This window comes from Coregonus clupeaformis, chromosome 20 (genome assembly GCF_020615455.1).
Source record: "Coregonus clupeaformis isolate EN_2021a chromosome 20, ASM2061545v1, whole genome shotgun sequence".
Classification (NCBI taxonomy): Eukaryota; Metazoa; Chordata; class Actinopteri; order Salmoniformes; family Salmonidae; genus Coregonus; species Coregonus clupeaformis.
The window spans coordinates 43,067,256-43,089,118 of NC_059211.1; the positions used below are offsets into that span (position 1 = coordinate 43,067,256).

At 43.2% G+C, this 21,863-nt stretch overlaps 1 protein-coding gene and 1 non-coding gene across 3 annotated transcripts; both read right to left on the bottom strand.

Moving 5' to 3' along the window:
• Positions 1-1,338: 1,338 nt before the first annotated feature.
• trnag-gcc lies at positions 1,339-1,409 on the bottom strand. Its single transcript has one exon. It is a non-coding gene; the product is annotated as a tRNA-Gly (tRNA).
• A 2,175-nt stretch (positions 1,410-3,584) lies between these two features.
• LOC121533441 (serine/threonine-protein kinase PAK 2) lies at positions 3,585-21,829 on the bottom strand. Of its 2 annotated transcripts, XM_041839380.1 has the most exons (15): positions 21,538-21,829; positions 19,338-19,662; positions 10,917-11,023; positions 10,617-10,767; positions 10,499-10,530; positions 10,221-10,334; positions 9,972-10,104; positions 9,801-9,864; positions 9,604-9,652; positions 9,229-9,341; positions 8,922-9,039; positions 8,641-8,740; positions 5,141-5,337; positions 4,811-4,948; positions 3,585-4,699 (listed from the first exon to the last, which is right to left on the bottom strand). In XM_041839380.1, exons 2-15 carry the CDS (start codon positions 19,525-19,527, stop codon positions 4,613-4,615), a joined length of 1,593 nt encoding a protein of 530 aa, XP_041695314.1. In that variant the 5' UTR covers positions 19,528-19,662; positions 21,538-21,829; the 3' UTR covers positions 3,585-4,612. The 2 variants fall into 2 exon arrangements, with proteins under 2 accessions (XP_041695314.1, XP_041695315.1); XM_041839381.2 differs by lacking the exon at positions 21,538-21,829 and having other exon boundaries at positions 19,319-19,456.
• Positions 21,830-21,863: the final 34 nt, after the last annotated feature.

Genomic DNA, 21,863 nt, shown 5'->3' on the forward strand with positions numbered 1-21,863 from the left:
CCTCTGTAGTGCCTTGCGGTCGGAGGCCGAGCAGTTGCCATACCAGGCGGTGATGCAACCAGTCAGGATGCTCTCGATGGTGTAGCTGTAGAACATTTTGAGGATCCATGCCAAATCTTTTCAGTCTCCTGAGGGGAAATAGGCTTTGTCATGCCCTCTTCACGACTGTCTTGGTGTGTTTGGACCATGATAGTTTGTTGGTGATGTGGACACCAAGGAACTTGAAGCTCTCAACCTGTTCCACTACAGCCCGTCGATGAGAATGGGGGCGTGCTCAGTCCTCTTTTTTTTCCTGTAGTCCACAATCATCTCCTTTGTCTTGGTCACGTTGAGGGAGAGGTTGTTATCCTGGCACCACATGGCCAGGTCTCTGACCTCCTCCCTATAGGCTGTCTCATCGTTGTTGGTGATCAGGCCTACCACTGTTGTGTCGTCGGCAAACTTAATGATGGTGTTGGAGTCGTGCCTGGCCATGCAGTCATGGGTGAACAGGGAGTACAGGAGGGGACTGAGCACGCACCCCTGAGGGGCCCCCGTGTTGAGGATCAGCGTGGCAGATGTGTTGTTACCTACCCTTACCACCTGGGGGCGGCCCGTCAGGAAGTCCAGGATCCAGTTGCAGAGGGAGGTGTTTAGTCCCATGATCCTTAGCTTAGTGATGAGCTTTGAGGGCACTATGGTGTTGAACGCTGAGCTGTAGTCAATGAATAGCATTCTCACGTAGGTGTTCCTCTTGTCCAGGTGGGAAAGGGCAGTGTGGAGTGCAATAGAGATTGCATCATCTGTGGATCTGTTGGGGCGGTATGCAAATTGGAGTGGGTCTAGGGTTTCTGGGATAATGGTGTTGATGTGACCCATGACCATCCTTTCAAAGCACTTCATGGCTACAGACGTCAGTGCTACGGGTCGGTAGTCATTTAGGCAGGTTATCTTAGTGTCCTTGGGCACGGGGACTATGGTGGTCTGCTTGAAACATATTGGTATTACAGACTCAGTCAGGGACATGTTGAAAATGTCAGTGAAGACACTTGCCAGTTGGTCAGCACATGCTCGGAGTACACGTCCTGGTAATCCTGGTAATCTGTCTGGCCCTGCGGCCTTGTGAATGTTGACCTGCTTAAAAGTTTTACTCACATCGGCTACAGAGAGCATGATACATTGTGCAAATGTATTTATGTTTTCAATAAACATTGGAGGCGGAATATAGTTTACATGTCAACAATCTAAGCCAACCTTGTCTGTTTTGCCCCATAGTTGCGCACGTGTCGGTTTTGTTGCTCAACAACCAACCCTTCTATAAACAAAAATAACATCGGTGACCGAAGCAAAACATGTTAATGCATTGGCCGGGAATCGAACCCGGGCCTCCCGCGTGGCAGGCGAGAATTCTACCACTGAACCACCAATGCTTATCGCCATATAAAAACATAGGTCTATAAATCGTTTCATACAACAGTCATTTATGCATGACAGCATACATGTAATACTGCACTCATCATTTGCATCTCAATTGGACAGCTGTAAACGTCATGAGAAAGATTAGAATTCAATAAATACAAAAATATATCAATAGTATGACCAACAGGTGGCACTCTAGCACGGAGAAATAGCCTAAACTTGGGAGGCCAAAATAACTTCTCCACAAAACTGTTGCCACCGCATCCATGACCTGCAGACTACGCTGGAGAGAATAATGTAGCTTTCTAATCATGCAATTTCTACAAAACTTTAATCATAAAATGCTCAGTCCAAACAAAACAACAGATGGATACAAAGTGACTGGAGCAAATCGCAAGTGTATCTATTCAGTGTCACTGTCAAAAGCGATTGTTGATTTTAACAATGGTGAGGCCAAGTTGTTTCCTCACACGCCACACAATGACTGATGTTTTAGTCTCGATAAGATTACTGATGTTTTAGTCTCGATATGATTTACACAATCTTTAGTCCAGTTTGCATTGGGAACTTTTGTGTAGGCGGTCATTATTCATGTTCATTTGATATGCAAAATCAATTCTAATCCTAGAATCAACTCTGCACATGTTGGCCTGTGCCCTAGGGCGAGGTTCACAAGGTTCACATTCGGATTAAAATAATTTAAAGTTCAAATTATAATAGGCCTTCATCTTTTGATATCTAACTAGTTGACTAATCCTCATTATCCTAGTCCAATTTCTCAAAATAACTGTTGCCACCCAACATGTGCAGACTCGCTGCAGAGAATAGACTTAGCAGAGAACAGACTTTGCATTGAGAAACCTTGTGTAGGCAGTCATTATTCATGTTTATTTCTAGTTTTATTTGATATGCAAGATAGATTCTAATGCTAGAATCACATCTGCACGTGTTGGCCTTCTATGTGCATGTGAGGCTGAGCACCAGGCCTTCTATGCACAGGTGAGGCTGAGCGCCTGCAGTGCAGGCTCACATTTTGACTAAAATAATTAATAGTTCAAATGATAAGTTATTCATCCAATGATATAATTGACCTCATCCATTATTCGAGACCAAGTGTAAATCGTTATAAAGTACTCATAAGAGTCATGAATCAATGTGTCTATCTAGCTCAGGGCTAGGCAAGCATGCACATGGCCACACTAGGCCTCTGAACATCAGGCAAGTCCACAGTCAATTATGGACATTTTCAAAAACCAACCTTTGCAAATCTTACATGGACTATGCTTGGAGTAAAGTGGTCATTCTTGTATCAATTATAGATTTTGTATCAACTATAGATTTAATGTATTTCCAGCTCACCAAGGGTCAAATGATGACAAGCCATATTTCTGGTGAAGGTGCATGTGCCCCTTCTTGATAATGCTCCTGAAAATAGCGCATGGCGCAGAAATCAATTAATTGCCTAAATCTTTTTGTTCTAGTTATTTACAAAAACTAATTTCCATGCATTATTTTAAAGAGTCATGTTCACCAACAGCTCCTCGACGACGAAATGTTGGCAAGACAATTTTGGTGAGTATCTGACCGACTGTCTATGACACGCTTCTGATTGGATAATTGGATATTGCATTGGCAAGAAAAATAGTAGCGTGTGGCGCATTTCCTTCTCAAATCGTAGATCTTTCTCTGTATGTACCTGGTAAGGTCAGGACATTGTTATGAGTAAGTATAGATCAAGAGTGTGTGTGTGTGTGTGTGTGTCAGGTTCTGGCAGACCTTACCCTCTCAGTCCAGGCGCTGTACCGGTGCCACGTTCCTGCGGGTAGAATGGTTCTGCCTGGACATACTCCCATCTACAGTAGTGGGAGTTACCCAGGATATCTACACACACACACTAATTCATTCTATAAGATTTTCAATTAATGAAATAACCCTTGACTGAACAATCTGACTTATTATACATGCATACATACACAAGATAAGACAACCAAAAACATGACATCTTTGTTTTTCTTGGGCTACTTTAACAAAATGTAATGGCTCCCAATCTTGTTTTAGAATAATGCTCTCGTGGAATGTCATTCCATGAGCCCACTCTGATGGTATCTTACAAAGTGTGGCTTTCACACGTCTCCATTCAAGTTAGAATCCTAGTATACAGAAAGAAGAATTCTTGAAATCAAGAATAAGGACAAAAACAGCTGCATTTATTTGAATTTGCATACAATTGTCAGATTGTTAGTCATCCAAATAGAAAAAATTAAACAGTAAATATACATTGCCTTCTCTAGCCTATAAAAAAGGTACCCGGGCCTGATATCCACTGTTTTCCGTCTAGTTAGGTACACAATATACACATGAACAAGCACATTTCTAAGCTACAGTCCTAAATTACACAAAAAGTGTACAATATAGATTAAAAAAATTATAAGAACAAAGAACATTTGCACAAGCAAGAACTTCCCTGTCATTCTACCATTGAATTTGCCCATAAGGTGCACATCTACTACCAAGGGACTAATGATACAGGAGGGAAAACACTCGTAGCACTGCCAAATGAGGCAACCCTATATCGTCATCAATATCACCATATTCACTGTAATCATGGGAATGTTTTGAAATGTCTGTCCTATAACAAATGAGAAAAGACCAAAGATTAAATGTGGCACCAGGTGGGATAAACAGTTTTCATTAAATGAGAGGCCCATAACATGATCACAGTGGGGACACAAATGAAATTCAAGTATCAAAATGCCTAAGAGGACACTAACAAGCTAGAAAGTAAAAACGACAAGGAACAAAATATATATGGGAAAAGAAACATAATCTGATACAATCAACAATACATTAGGCAATGTTTTACATTTGTTTAAGGCAGTAATATTTCTTCCAAAAAGTAAGAACTAGATATCTTCATTCCATGTTAAATACAAATCTAGCCCCAACGTGCCCCCCACAAAATAAATGTTTTCTTGTACAAAATAACGAAGCCTGGCTTTGAACATAAGCACTTTCATTTGAGTGGTCTTCAAACATTTGAGTGAGAATCAAAGAGTTCATATGGCCAGCTCTGGATGTTTTTGGTCTTCTTCACAGTGCGGTTTGTAAGGGCTTATCAGGCTGGAGCATATAGAGTGGGCGTGTCACTCAGTCTATTGTCTGGCACAAAACCTAAAATCTGGCACAGTATGGGAAGGCATGGTTGTTTGTTCGGTTAACGGTTGCCTTTCATGGCCTCCTTAGCAGCCAAGATGAGAGGTGTAAGACTGGAGAGGGGCTTTGCCAGCTTCAGGAAGGGATGCTAGACAAACAGGAAAGCGAGTATGGTTAACATTGGAGCTCATCTCTATTGTAGTACACAAGAGTAGAAGAGCAAATCACAAAGGAAGCCATAGATAAAATGGGGCATCACCTGCAGCAGCTCTTTGCCCCCGCCTCTCTTCTCCACATCCATTTCCAGGCAGCGGTTAAGGAAGTCTCTGAAGATGGGGGACAGCTTTTCTGGGTTCTGCAGCTCTGGAGTGCCATTGGTAGCAATCAGGTACAGTGCCTGTGGGGAGGAGAGGAGAGAGGGCAGAGGGGAAGACTAGAACTGTGAGATACCTTACAAATGTGCTGGAAAAGTCTCCCTGTTACATCCATGTCAGTCTTGTATCACTATGGAACTAGCTTTTGATGCACTATGATATAGTAAAACAAAGAAATCGCATTTTAGGAGGGTGCTACTCTTCGATTCACTTACTCTTAGCGGGTTCTCATTGAGGTATGGAGGCTCCCCCTCAACCATCTCAATGGCCATGATGCCCAGGGACCAGATATCAACCTTTGGCCCATAGGCCTTCCGGGTCACCACCTCAGGTGCCATCCAGTAAGGCGTACCCACCATGGTGCTGCGCTTGCTCTGCTCTGGAGTGATCTGGGCGCAGAAACCAAAATCGGCTGCACAAAGAAATGGGAGGTGGGAGAACTCAAAGAGAGATGGAGACTGAATAGTAGCACTACAAACAGCAGCACTAGCTTATAATAGTCATTTGTTAACTATCCTTGCCAAAATGGTACTTCTCTTTCATAGAATGTAGATTAGTGGTGCGCGGATCAGCTGCCCACAAATGCTAATAACCCATCCGCAACCGCCCGACTATATGTGATAAAGTGGAAATCTGAGGCCCACACCATACCCTAACCCACAAATATAGAAAACGTGCTATAGGCTACAGTCAAATAACAATTTTTTTTGACAGGGGGTGGAGTTTGTTGTTGTTGTTGTTGCCCGATTTAGATATGTTTATGGTAATAATTTCCGACATTTTGATAGGCTATTTGTTAATCAATGTTTGTGAAAGATTTGTTGAAGTGATAAAAGAGGATGATAGCAGTGCTGGCTATGTTAGGCCTATGTGTGATGATTGTGAGGCGCTATACAAATTCGACAATCACAAGACCAGGACTTCAAATAGGCTTATGGCACATCAAGGGAACTGTAGCCTACTGTTCAGATGGGTTAAATGGAAACTGAAATCTGGACACTGACTGTAGGTCTATAACCTTTCACATAGGCTTAATTTAACTACTGCAGAATTAAGCATTTCTTGCAGTAAAATGATACACCAAATGTAGGCAACATTTTGACTTGGGAAAAGGAGTGGAGAAATATTATTTATTTATTTCAGAATCTTGAGAGAATGCGCAGTTAGATACCATCTGTAGATGTGCTATCTTTATCAGCATCATAAAAGCTGATAGTATTTCAACCACATAAAACATGCATCCAAGCCAAACTGAAATCTTATCAGAAACACGTTGGGTCGTTTTCACAGATCTTTTTTTCCACACAACCGATCAAATTGATGTCATTTGGACATTTTCCACAGACAACCTTTCCGTTTATTAATTTATTTGTTATTGCATTTTTTCCCCAGGTCCCTAAACGTCTTTGCTCCGCAAAATAAGCAGATATGACAGAGAAAACTTTACAGATGTCAACTAGATTGAAGCATTAATTCTATTCATTTATGACATCCTGGTGAGCAAGGGTTTATTTAGTCTTCTAGGACAACCTATAATGACAGAAGAGAAGCTTGACTAACAAATAGCCTACCAAAATGTCAGATATTATAAGCAGAAACATATCTAAATCAGGCAAAACAAATCCTGCACCCCCTGTCAAAAAAATCGTTCTGCGGTCTCTGACTATAGGTAGTGTACAGTGCATTTTCTAAATTAGCGAGTTAGGGTCGGGTGCGGCCCTCAGATTTTCACTTTATCATATACAGTGGGGAGAACAAGTATTTGATACACTGCCAATTTTGCAGGTTTTCCTACTTACAAAGCATGTAGAGGTCTGTCATTTTTATCATAGGTGGTCCTCTGTAGCTCAGCTGGTAGAGCACGGCGCTTGTAACGCCAAGGTAGTGGGTTCGATCCCCGGGACCACCCATACACAAAAAAAAATAATGTATGCACCCATGACTGTAAGTCGCTTTGGATAAAAGCGTCTGCTAAATGGCTTATTATTATTTATTATTAGGTACACTTCAACTGTGAGAGACGGAATCTAAAACAAAAATCCAGAAAATCACATTGTATGATTTTTAAGTAATTAATTTGCATTTTATTGCATGACATAAGTATTTGATCACCTACCAACCAGTAAGAATTCCGGCTCTCACAGACCTGTTAGTTTTTCTTTAAGAAGCCCTCCTGTTCTCCACTCATTACCTGTATTAACTGCACCTGTTTGAACTCGTTACCTGTATAAAAGACACCTGTCCACACACTCAATCAAACAGACTCCAACCTCTCCACAATGGCCAAGACTAGAGAGCTGTGTAAGGACATCAGGGATACAATTGTAGACCTGCACAAGGCTGGGATGGGCTACAGGACAATAGGAAAGCAGCTTGGTGAGAAAGCAACAACTGTTGGCGCAATTATTAGAAAATGGAAGAAGTTCAAGATGACGGTCAATCACCCTCGGTCTGGGGCTCCATGCAAGAACTCACGTCGTGGGGCATCAATGATCATGAGGAAGGTGAGGGATCAGCTCAGAACTACACGGCAGGACCTGGTCAATGACCTGAAGAGAGCTGGGATCACAGTCTAAAGAAAACCATTAGTAACACACTACGCCGTCATGGATTAAAATCCTGCAGCGCACGCAAGGTCCCCCTGCTCAAGCCAGCGCATGTCCAGGCCCGTCTGAAGTTTGCCAATGACCATCTGGATGATCCAGAGGAGGAATGGGAGAAGGTCATGTGGTCTGATGAGACAAAAATATAGCTTTTTGGTCTAAACTCCACTCGCCGTGTTTGGAGGAAGAAGAAGGATGAGTACAACCCCAAGAACACCATCCCAACCGTGAAACATGGAGGTGGAAACATCATTCTTTGGGGATGCTTTTCTGCAAAGGGGACAGGACGACTGCACCGTATTGAGGGGAGGATGGATGGGGCCATGTATCGCGAGATCTTGGCCAACAACCTCCTTCCCTCAGTAAGAGCATTGAAGATGGGTCGTGGCTGGGTCTTCCAGCATGACAACGACCCGAAACACACAGCCAGGGCAACTAATGAGTGGCTCCGTAAGAAGCATCTCAAGGTCCTGGAGTGGCCTAGCCAGTCTCCAGACCTGAACCCAATAGAAAATCTTTGGAGGGAGCTGAAAGTCCGTATTGCCCAGCGACAGCCCCGAAACCTGAAGGATCTGGAGAAGGTCTGTATGGAGGAGTGGGCCAAAATCCCTGCTGCAGTGTGTGCAAACCTGGTCAAGACCTACAGGAAACGTATGATCTCTGTAATTGCAAACAAAGGGTTCTGTACCAAATATTAAAGTCTTCTTTTCTGATGTATCAAATACTTATGTCATGCAATAAAATGCAGATTAATTACTTAAAAATCATACAATGTGATTTTCTGGATTTTTGTTTTAGATTCCGTCTCTCACAGTTGAAGTGCATCTATGATAAACATTACAGACCTCTACATGCTTTGTAAGTAGGAAAACCTGCAAAATCGTCAGTGTATCAAATATTTGTTCTCCCCACTGTATAGTCAGGCGGTTGAGGATGGGTTATTAGCCATTGTGGGCGGGTGCTGGTGAACAAACAGCTGACTCGTGCACCACTACCACAGACGGTCAACAAGTTAAATATCTACCCCCAACTATTAGTGCTGTTACTTCCTCTACAACTCTACATAGACCATGACCAGCCTGGGGTTGTTTAGGGGGTAGCGGGAGACTCACTGAGCTTGACAGAGCCATCCATCCCCAGTAGCACGTTGTCACTCTTGATGTCACGATGGATGACCTGGTTCGCATGAAGGAACTCCAGTGCTTGTAAACACTTCAGATGGGGAAACCAATAAGAGACAGAGAGAGGGATGGTTATGAAGGAAAAAAGTCAATATTTCCATATAAAATAAAGGCTCTACATGTGAACAAACACACACAAGTTTCTCACCCAGCCAGTGTTAAAGGGTAAACATGTAAAGGTTAACGCTGTGTGCCGTATAAGAGCTGGTCACCTCTCTGCAGACAGCAGCTATCTGAGCCTCATCCATGCAGGTCTCTGTCACCACATCAGTCAGCGAGCCACCAGCCAAGTACTCCATCACCACACAGAGCTCCTCTCCCACCAGGAAACTGACAAACACACAGACACCAAAGCCAGAGAGGTCGTTAGGGTATATTGTATTGTACAATATTGTACACCCAATGTGTTCCAGGACCTCTAGAGTCTCACCATCACCAGGAGGTGAGGTTTGGTACATCTAACTTACACCAAAGTTAGTGCTGTTAAGGTTAATTATATATATTTTACCATTCTATTACCTGTCTACGAAGTTGACAATATTCGGGTTCTTTAACTCTTTCATCACCATAATTTCATTTATGATCAGCTCCTTCTTGGGCTGCTTCTGTAGGTTGATCTGTTTAATGGCCACCTGTGAGAAACACCCAGAAAGAAGGAAAGGTTCAAAATGATCCTCTAAAATGGGAGAGTGATTAGTTATCTTGCAATCTCACATCTGCTGCCAGGCTAACAGTTTTCAAACTCTTTCCCCATTTCTGTCTCTCTGTATCTAGTCTCTGCCCCCCCCTTACATGTCATTCCTCAACTGTCTTTCAATGTCTCCTTCCTTTCACTTATTCTCCTCTATCCATCCCCGGTCAGTCAACCAATGACAACCCTTAATTCCCCTTTACCTCCTGTCCTGTGGCGACATCAATGGCTGTGTACACTGTCCCCGAAGCCCTGTGTGTGGACAATGTTTACGTTTTTTGAATAACTCGGACACACACGTCTGTCACACACACCCTCTCTTCCCATGCACAAATAAGGCCCCATACACAGTGCACTCAAATACACCCCAATTACCACTTTTAAATAAACGTACACTTACCCCTGTCCAATTTTTTCATATCTCGTGTACTTCTTTTTGGGATCTCCAATGCTGACTATAGTTCCTGTGAGCAAATATATGATTATACAGACCAGACCAATACTGATTTCCCCTGACAAAAGGGTCTTACTACCTGTAACATTGCTATTGTAAGAAATGTTGTTTTTTTACTCAGTTTGTCCATGATCTCCTCGTCTGACATCTTTCCCTTCTTCTTCTGTCTGTCTACAGCCTTGGAGGCCGAGTCTCCATCTGGACATGCGGCTGGAGCGGGGATGGGGTCAATGACGGAGCGAGTGTACACCTGCAGGACAAACACACATGCACACACACACACAATAAATAAGCATGAGAGAATAAGGGAGAAAGTGAGCAAGAGCGAAAGAGAAGTTGAGGTTGTGAACCGTCAAAATTACTCACACTCTTAGTGTATTCCGGACGTGGTGCCACAATGGGTGGGGGAGCTTCATCATCATCATCATTATCAATGTCCTTGATATTGGTCGATGAGGGTTCCGTGACATTTTTGACCGGCTAATGCAGAATATAAGATATAATACACATTTCATACATAGCCCACACATATTTTGTTCACATATTTTCTGGGCTGCCATGAGTGAGGTCAAGGAACAAGAAATCGCAGCACCATATTATTCAGGTAGCTAGTAAGTCATCACTAGGACAAATGTAGTACTTACAGACTGGGGTCCTGCGGGGAAACAATCCTTTTCTAAAAATGAAAGGGAAACAATTGCAATCTTTAAAAAGTCTGTAACAAACAGAAAACAGTAAAGTCTCATCCATGTGAAAGTTCACCAGAGGAGGAGAAACTGAGGTATTTCTGGCGGCCGTTGCCCGTAGAGTCATAGAATTTGAGCACGTCGAGAACAGCCTGTGGGTTCTTCTTCTGCTCGGACTTGGTGATGTTTGACGTCTGGAGAAGTCGTGCCCATTGCTCTGGCATGCCCTATCAGCAAGGAGGATACGGGGGGGGTCAGGGGTCGATCAACTAACTCCGGTAGGAAAGAAAACTAGCAGTACTACAGCCCTCCAGGCTGGGATTTGAGTATACCTGGAGTAAGAGATGAAGAGTCGGAGGAAAGTGTGGCTACTCACAGTGAACTCCCCAGTGACAGCATCAAAGCCAACGTGGATGGTGTGTTCAAAGTCTGAAGGCGGAGAGATCTCTGGTCGTTCTTTGTCCCGGTCTTTCTTTCTACCACCTGAAAGTCATCAAATAAACCATCATTACATTCTCTGTTAATAAATGGGCTGAAACGTAAATCAGATCCAACAACAGACTGAAATTGGCCCTAAAAATTGTAAAAGACTCCAGCCACCCTAGTCATAGACTGTTCTCTCTGCTACCGCACGGCAAGCAGTAGCGGAGTGCCAAGTCTAAGTCCAAAAGGCTTCTTAACAGCTTCTACCCCCAAGCCATAAGACTCCTGAACATCTAATCAAATGGCTACCCAGACTATTTGCATTGCCCCCCCACACCCACCCCCCTCTTTTACGCTGCTGCTACTCTGTTTATTATTTATGCATAGTCACTTTAACTCTACCAACATGTACATATTACCTCAATTACCTTGACTAGCCGCACATTGACTCTGTACCGGTACACCCCTGTATATAGCCTCCCTACTGTTATTTTATTGCTGCTCTTTAGTTATTTGCTTTTATTTTTTACTGAACACTTTTTTTTTTTTTTTACTGCATTGTTGGTTAAGGGCTTGTAAGTAAGCATTTCACTGTAATGTCTACACCTGTTGTATTCGGCGCATGTGACAAATAACATTTGATTTGACATACAGAAATTCAACCTCTACTGCCACTAGATGTAATGTACCTTTAACACCAGAACCGCTAAAGCAGTCATTTGGACTGCTTATTCATGTAATCTTTTTTATTACTGTGCCATTTTTAAAGTCATGCCCCTTTCTGTCCTTTACTTTTCCTAAATAAGTCTATATAACATACTGTTGTTGTTAGAATCCTTCTTGACATTTTGATTAAGAGGGAGGGGGTGGCTTTAGCACGGACCAATACAGGAAGCCGACGAACAGGAAGTCCCTGTTACGCGGAGACAGCTTCCACACTACAGCGCATTCGGAAAGTATTTAGACCTCTTGACTTATTCCACATTTTGTAACGTTACAGCCTTATTCTAAACTTGATTAAATATCAAATGTTCCTCATCAATCTACACACAATACCCCATAATGATACAGTGAAAATTTTACCAAATGTACAGTGAGAGAATAAAGTATTTGATCCCCTGCTGATTTTGTACGTTTGCCCACTGACAAAGAAATTATTAGTCTATAATTTTAATGGTAGGTTTATTTGAACATTGAGAGACAGAATAACAACAACAAAAATCAGGAAAAACACATGTCAAAAATGTTAGAATTTGATTTGCATTTTAATGAGGGAAATAAATATTTGACCCCCTCTCAATCAGAAAGATTTCTGGCTCCCAGGTGTCTTTTATACAGGTAACGAGCTGAGATTAGGAGCACACTCTTAAAGGGAGTGCTCATAATCTCAGCTTGTTACCTGTATAAAAGACACCTGTCCACAGAAGCAATCAATCAATCAGATTCCAAACTCTCCACCATGGCCAAGACCAAAGAGCTCTCCAAGGATGTCAGGGACAAGATTGTAGACCTAAACAAGGCTGGAATGGTCTACAAGACCATCGCCAAGCAGCTTGGTGAGAAAGTGACAACAGTTGGTGCGATTATTCGCAAATGGAAGAAACACAAAAGAACTGTCAATCTCCCTCGGCCTGGGGCTCCATGCAAGATCTCACCTCGTGGAGTTGCAATGATCATGAGAACGGTGAGGAATCAACCCAGAACTACACGGGAGGATCTTGTCAATGATCTCAAGGCAGCTGGGACCATAGTCACCAAGAAAACAATTGGTAACACACTATGCCGTGAAGGACTGAAATCCTGCAGTGCCCGCAAGGTCCCCCTGCTCAAGAAAGCACATATACAGGCCCGTCTGAAGTTTGCCAATGAACATCTGAATGATTCAGAGGAGAACTGGGTGAAAGTGTTGAGGTCAGATGAGACCAAAATCGACCTCTTTGGCATCAACTCAACTCGCCGTGTTTGGAGGAGAAGGAATGCTGCCTATGACCCCAAGAACACCATCCCCACCGTCAAACATGGAGGTGGAAACATTATGCTTTGGGGGTGTTTTTCTGCTAAGGGGACAGGACAACTTCACCACATCAAAGGGACGATGGACGGGGCCATGTACCGTCAAATCTTGGGTAAGAACCTCCTTCCCTCAGCCAGGGCATTGAAAATGGGTCGTGGATGGGTATTCCAGCATGACAATGACCCAAAACACACAGCCAAGGCAACAAAGGAGTGGCTCAAGAAGAAGCACATTAAGGTCCTGGAGTGGCCTAGCCAGTCTCCAGACCTTAATCCCATAGAAAATCTGTGGAAGGAGCTGAAGGTTCGAGTTGCCAAACGTCAGCCTCGAAACCTTAATGACTTGGAGAAGATCTGCAAAGAGGAGTGGGATAAAATCCCTCCTGAGATGTGTGCAAACCTGGTGGCCAACTACAAGAAACGTCTGACCTCTGTGATTGCCAACAAGGGTTTTGCCACCAAGTACTAAGTCATGTTTTTCAGAGGGGTCAAGTACTTATTTCCCTCATTAAAATGCAAATTAATTTATAACATTTTGACATGCATTTTTCTGGATTTTTTTGTTGTTATTCTGTCTCTCACTGTTCAAATAAACCTACCATTAAAATTATAGACTGATCATGTCTTTTTCAGTGGGCAAACGTACAAAATCAGCAGGGGATCAAATACTTTTTTCCCTCACTGTATTAAAAATAAAAAACAGAAATACCTTATTTACATAAGTATTCAGACCCTTTGCTATGAGACTCGAAATTAAGCTCAGGTGCACCCTGAAACACTTCATTGATTGGAGTCCACCTGTGGTAAATTCAATTGATTGGACATGATTTGGAAAGACCCGCACCTGTCTATATAAAGGTCCCATAGTTGACAGTGCATGTCAGAGCAAAAACCAAGCCATGCGGTCGAAGGAATTGTCCGTATAGCTCCAAGACAGGATTGTGTCGAGGCACAGATCTGGGGAAGGGTACCAAAAAATGTCTGCAGCATTGAAGTTCCCCAAGAACACAATGGCCTCCATCATTCTTAAATGGAAGAAGTGTGGAACCGCCAAGACTCTTTCTAGAGCTGGCCGCACGGCCAAACTGAGCAATCGGGGGAGAACGGCCTTGATCAGGGAGGTGATCAAGAACCCGATGGTCACTCTGACAGAGCTCCAGAGGTCCTCTGTGAAGATGGGAGAACCTTCCAGAAGGACAACCATCTCTGCAGCACTCCACCAATCAGGCCTTTATGGTAGAGTGACCAGATGGAAGCCACTCCTCAGTAAAAGCCACATGACAGCCTGCTTGGAGTTTGCCAAAAGGCACCTAAAGGACTCTCAGACCATGAGAAACAAGATTCTCTGGTCTGATGAAACCAAGATTGTACTCTTTGGTCTGAATACCAAGCGTCACGTCTGGAGATCCATGGGGTGGCGCACAATTGGCCCAGCGTCGTCCAGGGTAGGGGAGGGAATGGCCGGCAGGGATGTAGCTCAGTTGGTAGAGCATGGCATTTGCAACGCCAGGGTTGTGGGTTCGATTCCCACGGGGGGCCAGTATGAAAAATAAAATAAAAATGTATGCACTCACTAACTGTAAGTCGCTCTGGATAAGAGCGTCTGCTAAATGACTAAAATGTAAAAAATGGAGGAAACCTGGCACCATCCCTACGGTGAAGCATGGTGATGGCAGCATCATGCTGTGGGGATGTTTTTCAGCGGCAGGGACTGGGAGGGGATCTGCAGAGAAGAATGGGAGAAACTCCCCAAATACAGGTGTGCCAAGCTTGTAGTGTCATACCCAAGAAGACTCTAGGCTGTAATCGCTGCCAAATGTGCTTCAACACCTGAGTAAAGGGTCTGAATACTTATGTAAATGTAATGTTGTTGTTTTTTAATACATTTGCAAAAATTTCTAAAAATCTGATTTTGCTTTGTCATTATGGGGTATTGTGTGTAGATTGATGGGGGGGGGGGGAAACAATTTAATCAATTTTAGAATAAGGCTGTAACGTAACAAAATGTGGAAAAAGTCAAGGGGTCTGAATACTTTCCGAATGCACTGTACACCCCTAAAAAAAGAGCCTCCCCATCAGCTAATACAGTCGCATATGCAGGATTTGTAGTACACAGAGTGACTATGACAAACAAGCCAACTATCTGGATGAGCATTTCAGACAGCGGGATTACCCAGAGGAATGGCTGCATGACGCAAGTGATCATTATAAAAAATATGACCCAGGATGACAGCCTCACGCCCAAACCACCCCGCCCTCCTGACCAACGCGTTCAGTGCTTCCTTCAGTACTCCCCACTTGGTAAACAGTTCGACCACATCATTAAAAAAACACTGGCACATCTTGAGCACTGATCTACAACTGGAAAATAAGTTTAAAGAACCCCCGCGGGTAGTCTTCAGACACGCCCCCAACATCAGTCAAATGGTGGTGATGTCGGATCTTCCACCAGTGCCACATAGTACCTTCCTAGACAATGTGCCGGACGGTAATTATAGATGTGGCCGATATACCCAGTGTAACTTTAGCAAATGCACAATGTTCAATCACCCCATTACGGGCAAGGCTATTAAGATTAAGGGCATCATTACGTGTTCCTGTTACATGGCTGAGAATGAGACTAACTTCACACATCAACAAATTAAATAAATGAAGTAACGTATGATGGGGGAGAAAGGGGGAGTTGATTACAGAGGGGAAGCTGACAATGCATAATTATGTAAATCACCAATTGTGAATGAAGAACAGGGCAGGCCATTCTATTGTATTGATCTATTCTAATCTCAAAATGGAATGTACCCTATATCAGTCTATTGAATCCAAGCAGTCTTATCAGTCTACTCTGGCCTACTTGGAGTACACAGTGAAAGTGTGCGTAATTTACAATGGCAAGAAGACCAAGATGAATGGATGCACATGCTGCGTCAGCATTACTACAAAATCTGAATGCAAACAACTCAGATGGTGGGGAAGAAATGAATCAATGCATCTCTGATGATGATTCTTATTCTCCAGAACCTACACCTGAGGCCTAAAAAAAATGAGCAGATGCCCGCGCCACCACCAAATGGAACGGTGAGACAGGAGAGAGGAAGGGACGGCACCGTTCGGATAGACCATACTGGTTACAATGCTACGGGCCGATTATCAGCACTGAGAGAGCAGACCCTACACATCAAGCAAAAAACATCAGCAACGCACTCAGCAGCTTTCGTTGTTTATGTGACATGCTCCAACTGATGCCGTTGCGTTTAGACGCACACCATGTAAGCACAAGCTGATAATATTTGACTGCTGTCAGACATTGATTATAATGCTATTATTGCTTTTGTGATGATTTCCACTAATGATTTCAAGCACACGTGGCGCTTATTAGGCTACTGATGTTTTCACCATTTGACACGCATCTTGGTGGTTGGGGTATTTTTTTGTTATAAAAATAAGCTGTTACCACGTTCCAATACATAGCCTATGCTTTCTGTTTCATAGTTGTCACAAAAGCACTCCACTAATAAAATGTATTGAACACTTGAATGTGTTTTTTAGTTTTTACATATAGCCTACAGGAACAGAAACTAATGAAAATGCTAGTGTGTTATTTTATTTTATTTTCTATGTTCTAATGTTATCTAAGTCCTTCATAAACACAACCAACTAATATATATAGCTAGGTTTCCATCCAATTGGCGACACATTTTTGAATGCGAACATCACCTTGCACTTTCACAACCCTGTGAAATTCATCATAACTTATTTCATCTGTAGCCTAAAAAACTGCATGCTTTCCCAATGAGCCGTAGTGGGAGGACCACACGTCATCGCGTGACTCTAAGTCTACTTCGATATGATGCTTATTATATGAATATTTGCACATAAGTGTTTCCACCAATATTTCTTGCATAATTCATTTTACGACATAAAAAGATCTCACCTTGTCTAGCGTATTTTGTTTTGTCAACATTTTTTTATTTTTTTTATTTTTATTTCACCTTTATTTAACCAGGTAAGCCAGTTGAGAACAGGTTCTCATTTACAACTGCGACCTGGCCAAGATAAAGCAAAGTAGTGCAATAAAAAACAACACAGAGTTACATATGGGGTAAAAAACATAAAGTCAGAATACAACAGAAAATATATATACAGTGTGTGCAAATGAAGCAAGTTATGGAGGTAAGGCAATAAATAGGCTATAGTGCAGAATAATTACAATAGTATTAACACTGGAATGCTAGATGTGCAAGAGATTATGTGCAAATAGAGATACTGGGGTGCAAAAGAGCAAAATAAATAACAATATAGGGATGAGGTAGTTGGGTGGGCTAATTTCAGATGGGCTGTGTACAGGTGCAGTGATCGGTAAGGTGCTCTGACAACTGATGCTTAAAGTTATTGAGGGAGATAAGAGTCTCCAGCTTCAGAGATTTTTGCAATTCGTTCCAGTCATTGGCAGCAGAGAACTGGAAGGAATGGCGGCCAAAGGAGGTGTTGGCTTTGGGAATGACCAGTGAGATATACCTGCTGGAGCGCAGACTACGGGTGGGTGCTGCTATGGTGACCAATGAGCTAAGATAAGGCGGGGATTTGCCTAGCAGTGATTTATAGATGGCCTGGAGCCAGTGGGTTTGACGACGAACATGTAGTGAGGACCAGCCAACAAGAGCGTACAGGTCACAGTGGTGGGTAGTGTATGGGGCTTTGGAGACAAAACGGATGGCACTGTGATAGACTACATCCAATTTGCTGAGTAGAGTGTTGGAGGCTATTTTGTAAATGACATCGCCGAAGTCAAGGATCGGTAGGATAGTCAGTTTTACGAGGGCATGTTTGGCAGCATGAGTGAAGGAGGCTTTGTTGCGAAATAGGAAGCCGATTCTAGATTTAACTTTGGATTGGAGATTCTTTATGTGAGTCTGGAAGTTGAGTTTACAGTCTAACCAGACACCTAGGTATTTGTAGTTGTCCACATACTCTAGGTCAGACCCGTCGAGAGTGGTGATTCTAGTCGGGTGGGCGGGTGCTAGCAGCGTTCGATTGAAAAGCATGCATTTAGTTTTACTAGTGTTTAAGAGCAGTTGGAGGCTACTGAAGGATTGTTGTATGGCATTGAAGCTCGTTTGGAGGTTTGTTAACACAGTGTCCAATGAAGGGCCAGATGTATACAAAATGGTGTCGTCTGCGTAGAGGTGGATCTGAGAGTCACCAGCAGCAAGAGCGACATCATTGATATACACGGAGAAAAGTGTCGGCCCAAGAATTGAACCCTGTGGCACCCCCATAGAGACTGCCATAGGTCCAGACAACAGGCCCTCCGATTTGACACACTGAACTCTATCTGAGAAGTAGTTGGTGAACCAGGCGAGGCAGTCATTTGAGAAACCAAGGCTATTTAGTCTGCCAATAAGAATGCGGTGGTTGACAGAGTCGAAAGCCTTGGCCAGGTCGATGAAGACGGCTGCACAGTACTGTCTATTATCAATCGCGGTTATAATATCGTTTAGGACCTTGAGCGTGGCTGAAGTGCACCCGTGACCAGCTCGGAAACCGGATTGCATAGCGGAGAAGGTACGGTGGTATTCGAAATGGTCGATGATCTGTTTGTTAACTTGGCTTTCGAATATTTTCGAAAGGCAGGGCAGGATGGATATAGGTCTGTAGCAATTTGGATCTAGAGTGTCACCCCCTTTGAAGAGGGGGGATGACCGCGGCAGCTTTCCAATCTCTGGGGATCTCAGACGTTATGAAAGAGAGGTTGAACAGACTAGTAATAGGGGTAGCGACAATTTCGGCGGCTAGTTTTAGAAAGAAAGGGTCCAGATTGTCTAGCCCAGCTGATTTGTAGGGGTCCAGATTTTGCAGCGCTTTCAAAACATCAGCTGTCTGAATTTGTGTGAAGGAGAAGCGGGGGGGGCATGGGCAAGTTGCAGCAGAGGGTGCAGAGTTGGTGGCCGGGTTAGTGGTAGCCAGATGGAAAGCATGGCCAGCTGTAGCAAAATGCTTGTTGAAATTCTCGATTATTGTAGATTTATCGGTGGTGATAGTGTTTCCTAGCCTCAGTGCAGTGGGCAGCTTCTCCATGGACTTTACAGTGTCCCACTGTGTTAAGTTTCCCGACAAATGTTTCATTCAGGCCTGTCATAAAAATAAAAAAATACGTACTTCACTCGCATAAAAAGGTTGGATGGAAACCTGGTTTATGAAATGTATTAATTACACTGTTAGAATGTTGCAGCCATAATGACTGCTCAATAGCTTGGGGGGGCTCGAAGCCCAGTGGTTCTCTAGTGTTAAAAAAATGAAATGGGACAGCTGACCCACGCTTTAGAGCCCCTCCCAGTGCCCCACCTCTATGGACTCGTCTGACCTTTCTCTGCGCCTGAGAAAATGGAGATGATCTTTTTGCGGGGTTTCCTCTCCTCTGGAACCGAGGGCAGGGGCTTAGAGCTGTGATTGGCTGAGAGCAGGTCCTTGCTGGAGCCTGTGCTGAAGACGGTGCTGCTCATCCTGACCGGGGGGGCAGGGGGCTTGTCCTCGGGATCACCATTATCACACATGGCCACAGGGAGGGGGAGGACAGAGAGGGTAACAGAAAGAGACAGACAGGGAGCGAGAGTGCGCAGAATAGACAGAGGTGTGTGCAGAGAGATCAGGAATGGGAATCAGAATAGAAGGAGAGTGCGGAGTGATATCTGCAAGACAAACAGAGACATAATCAGCTTCAGCACACAAATGACAGGTGAACAAGAGCACATGCACATCGCATAACAGATTAGGTGGTTTTGCTTTTGGAGGCCAGTTCAGCTGTGTGGTTGTAAACCTGTGAATTTTGATCTTGAGGTGACACATAGATATGTATAGATATCGCAAAGTTGTATCTGTCCCATTACGGAGTCTGTGCGAGCAGGGGCAGCGCAATTGAGGTCATCTCCATGTTGAAGTCGTACATTTTCTTCTTCTACTACTTCTATGAGTATTGTTTGAACAGGTATAAAGCCATGGTTGGCAATTTACTGCCACCTGCACTTATGGAATTTGTGTTCATAAGTATAATTCATTGGCTGATCCCTCCTGATGACCTGGATGAAATTGTGATCCTTCCCACCCAGTTGATTACTTCAAAAATTGTGAAAGTCTTAAATGGCACTGCCCATGCTAAAATGGGCTTTTGGGCACTAGAGGCCTCTATACATCGCTGTGGGTGACACTGACTTTACACAGCTGAGAAGCACCTTTATGTAGACAGGAAGATCTGTCCTGCAGAGGTCATTTTCTCCCTGGCATGTTTTCAGCATTCCACTGAGATTATGGAGAGATTTGAGCATAGACCATATTTCCTCTATTATCATAGCACACAGTCATTCACACTCTAAACATAACTGTCTATATGGAAGGAGGGAGTGGGGTACAAGAACAACACTGGATAGGGTGTGGTGTAGAGGTGATATGTAGGGACTGGATAAGATGATCAGTAGGGTCTAGAATAGATGATATGCAGCAATCACGGTCATTTATCAGAAAGATGAGTGATACAGAGCTAAGGAAAGCACTGCGAGTGCAGACTGTGGTGGGTTTTTAGAGGGTTAATAATTTCTGTAGTAGAGGGAATACCTTGAGTAAAGAAGCAGCATCACAAAAAGCAGCCACATTACCAGTGTGGCACTGTCTCCCTTTCATTTGTATCCTTTGCTATCTCCTTCATCTAATGATGTGAGAGAAGTGGCCAGGGGAAAGCCAATTAATTGGAGGACATCTTATTCCACTATTGCTCTCACACCTATCCATCTTCTCAGATCAGACGAAAGAGAGTAAATGTAGAGAGGAAGCCATGTCAAGACTATCGTGAAACACATGAAATGGACTGGTATGATGACCATTATAATCAACTTTCAATATCAGCAACGTTATCTAGTTAGGAAGGAGAGAAGTAGAGGCATACATATCAATTCTCTCACTCACTCCCCACATTCAATACCATTTACCTAACATTAGTCCAAGGTTTCTGAAATGTGCAACATAGTAACGTCAGCTAGCTAATTCTACATTCCAGATCACCCCAAGTTCCAAAAGTGTCTTTGCAAGATGGAAAATTATTCTAGAAGTCACAGTTAAAGATCAGATGTATGATGAAAGATCAGATGCTCTGTCGTCTTGCAGGCTAAATAGTTAGGCATGATTCCACGATTATATTAGTGCCAGTTAGCTCATTATTTTAGCTATTCAACTAAGATAGCTAACGCAGGTTAGTTAGGCTAAGTTAGCCCAGTTCAGTTAGCCAGCAATCTAATTGCACATAGCTAACTAACGTTAGCTAGCACTGTTAAGAAAAGCGTGCATGAGAGTGAATTACCTAGCTATGCTAGCGCTACACTGGCAAGCTAGTTCTCCAACTAGTACAGTAGCACGAAAGCCCGACAATAACGAACCCTGTTTGATAATACACATGTACATTTGGTAAGCAACAAATGCATTGATTAGCTAGATCGTGCGTGTCCTCGGTACCGGCAATCGCTAAAACGGTCTTTACTATCTTTGCTAATGACGTTGTTATGCGACTCGCAACTTACCAGAAAGACTCCACAGAAAACTTGGAATATAACTTGGGTCCAATCCCTAGACGCTATGAAAACGTTTGTACATACGTAAAACAAAAGTTACGCTATTATGTAGCGCTTGCATGAATTACACAGAGTAATCCATTGTATGTTTTCAACAGTTCCCTATATAACTTTTTCTTCAATCTTTTCAGCCCGGGAATAATTCCACAAATATGACTATGGCGAAGGGAAGCAGAACTACCGCCCTGGCGTGTAGTGTAACAATTATATTAAGGGTACCAACTATATATTTATAAGATCTGGCTGGTGATTGATTTGATCGAAAATCAAAACAC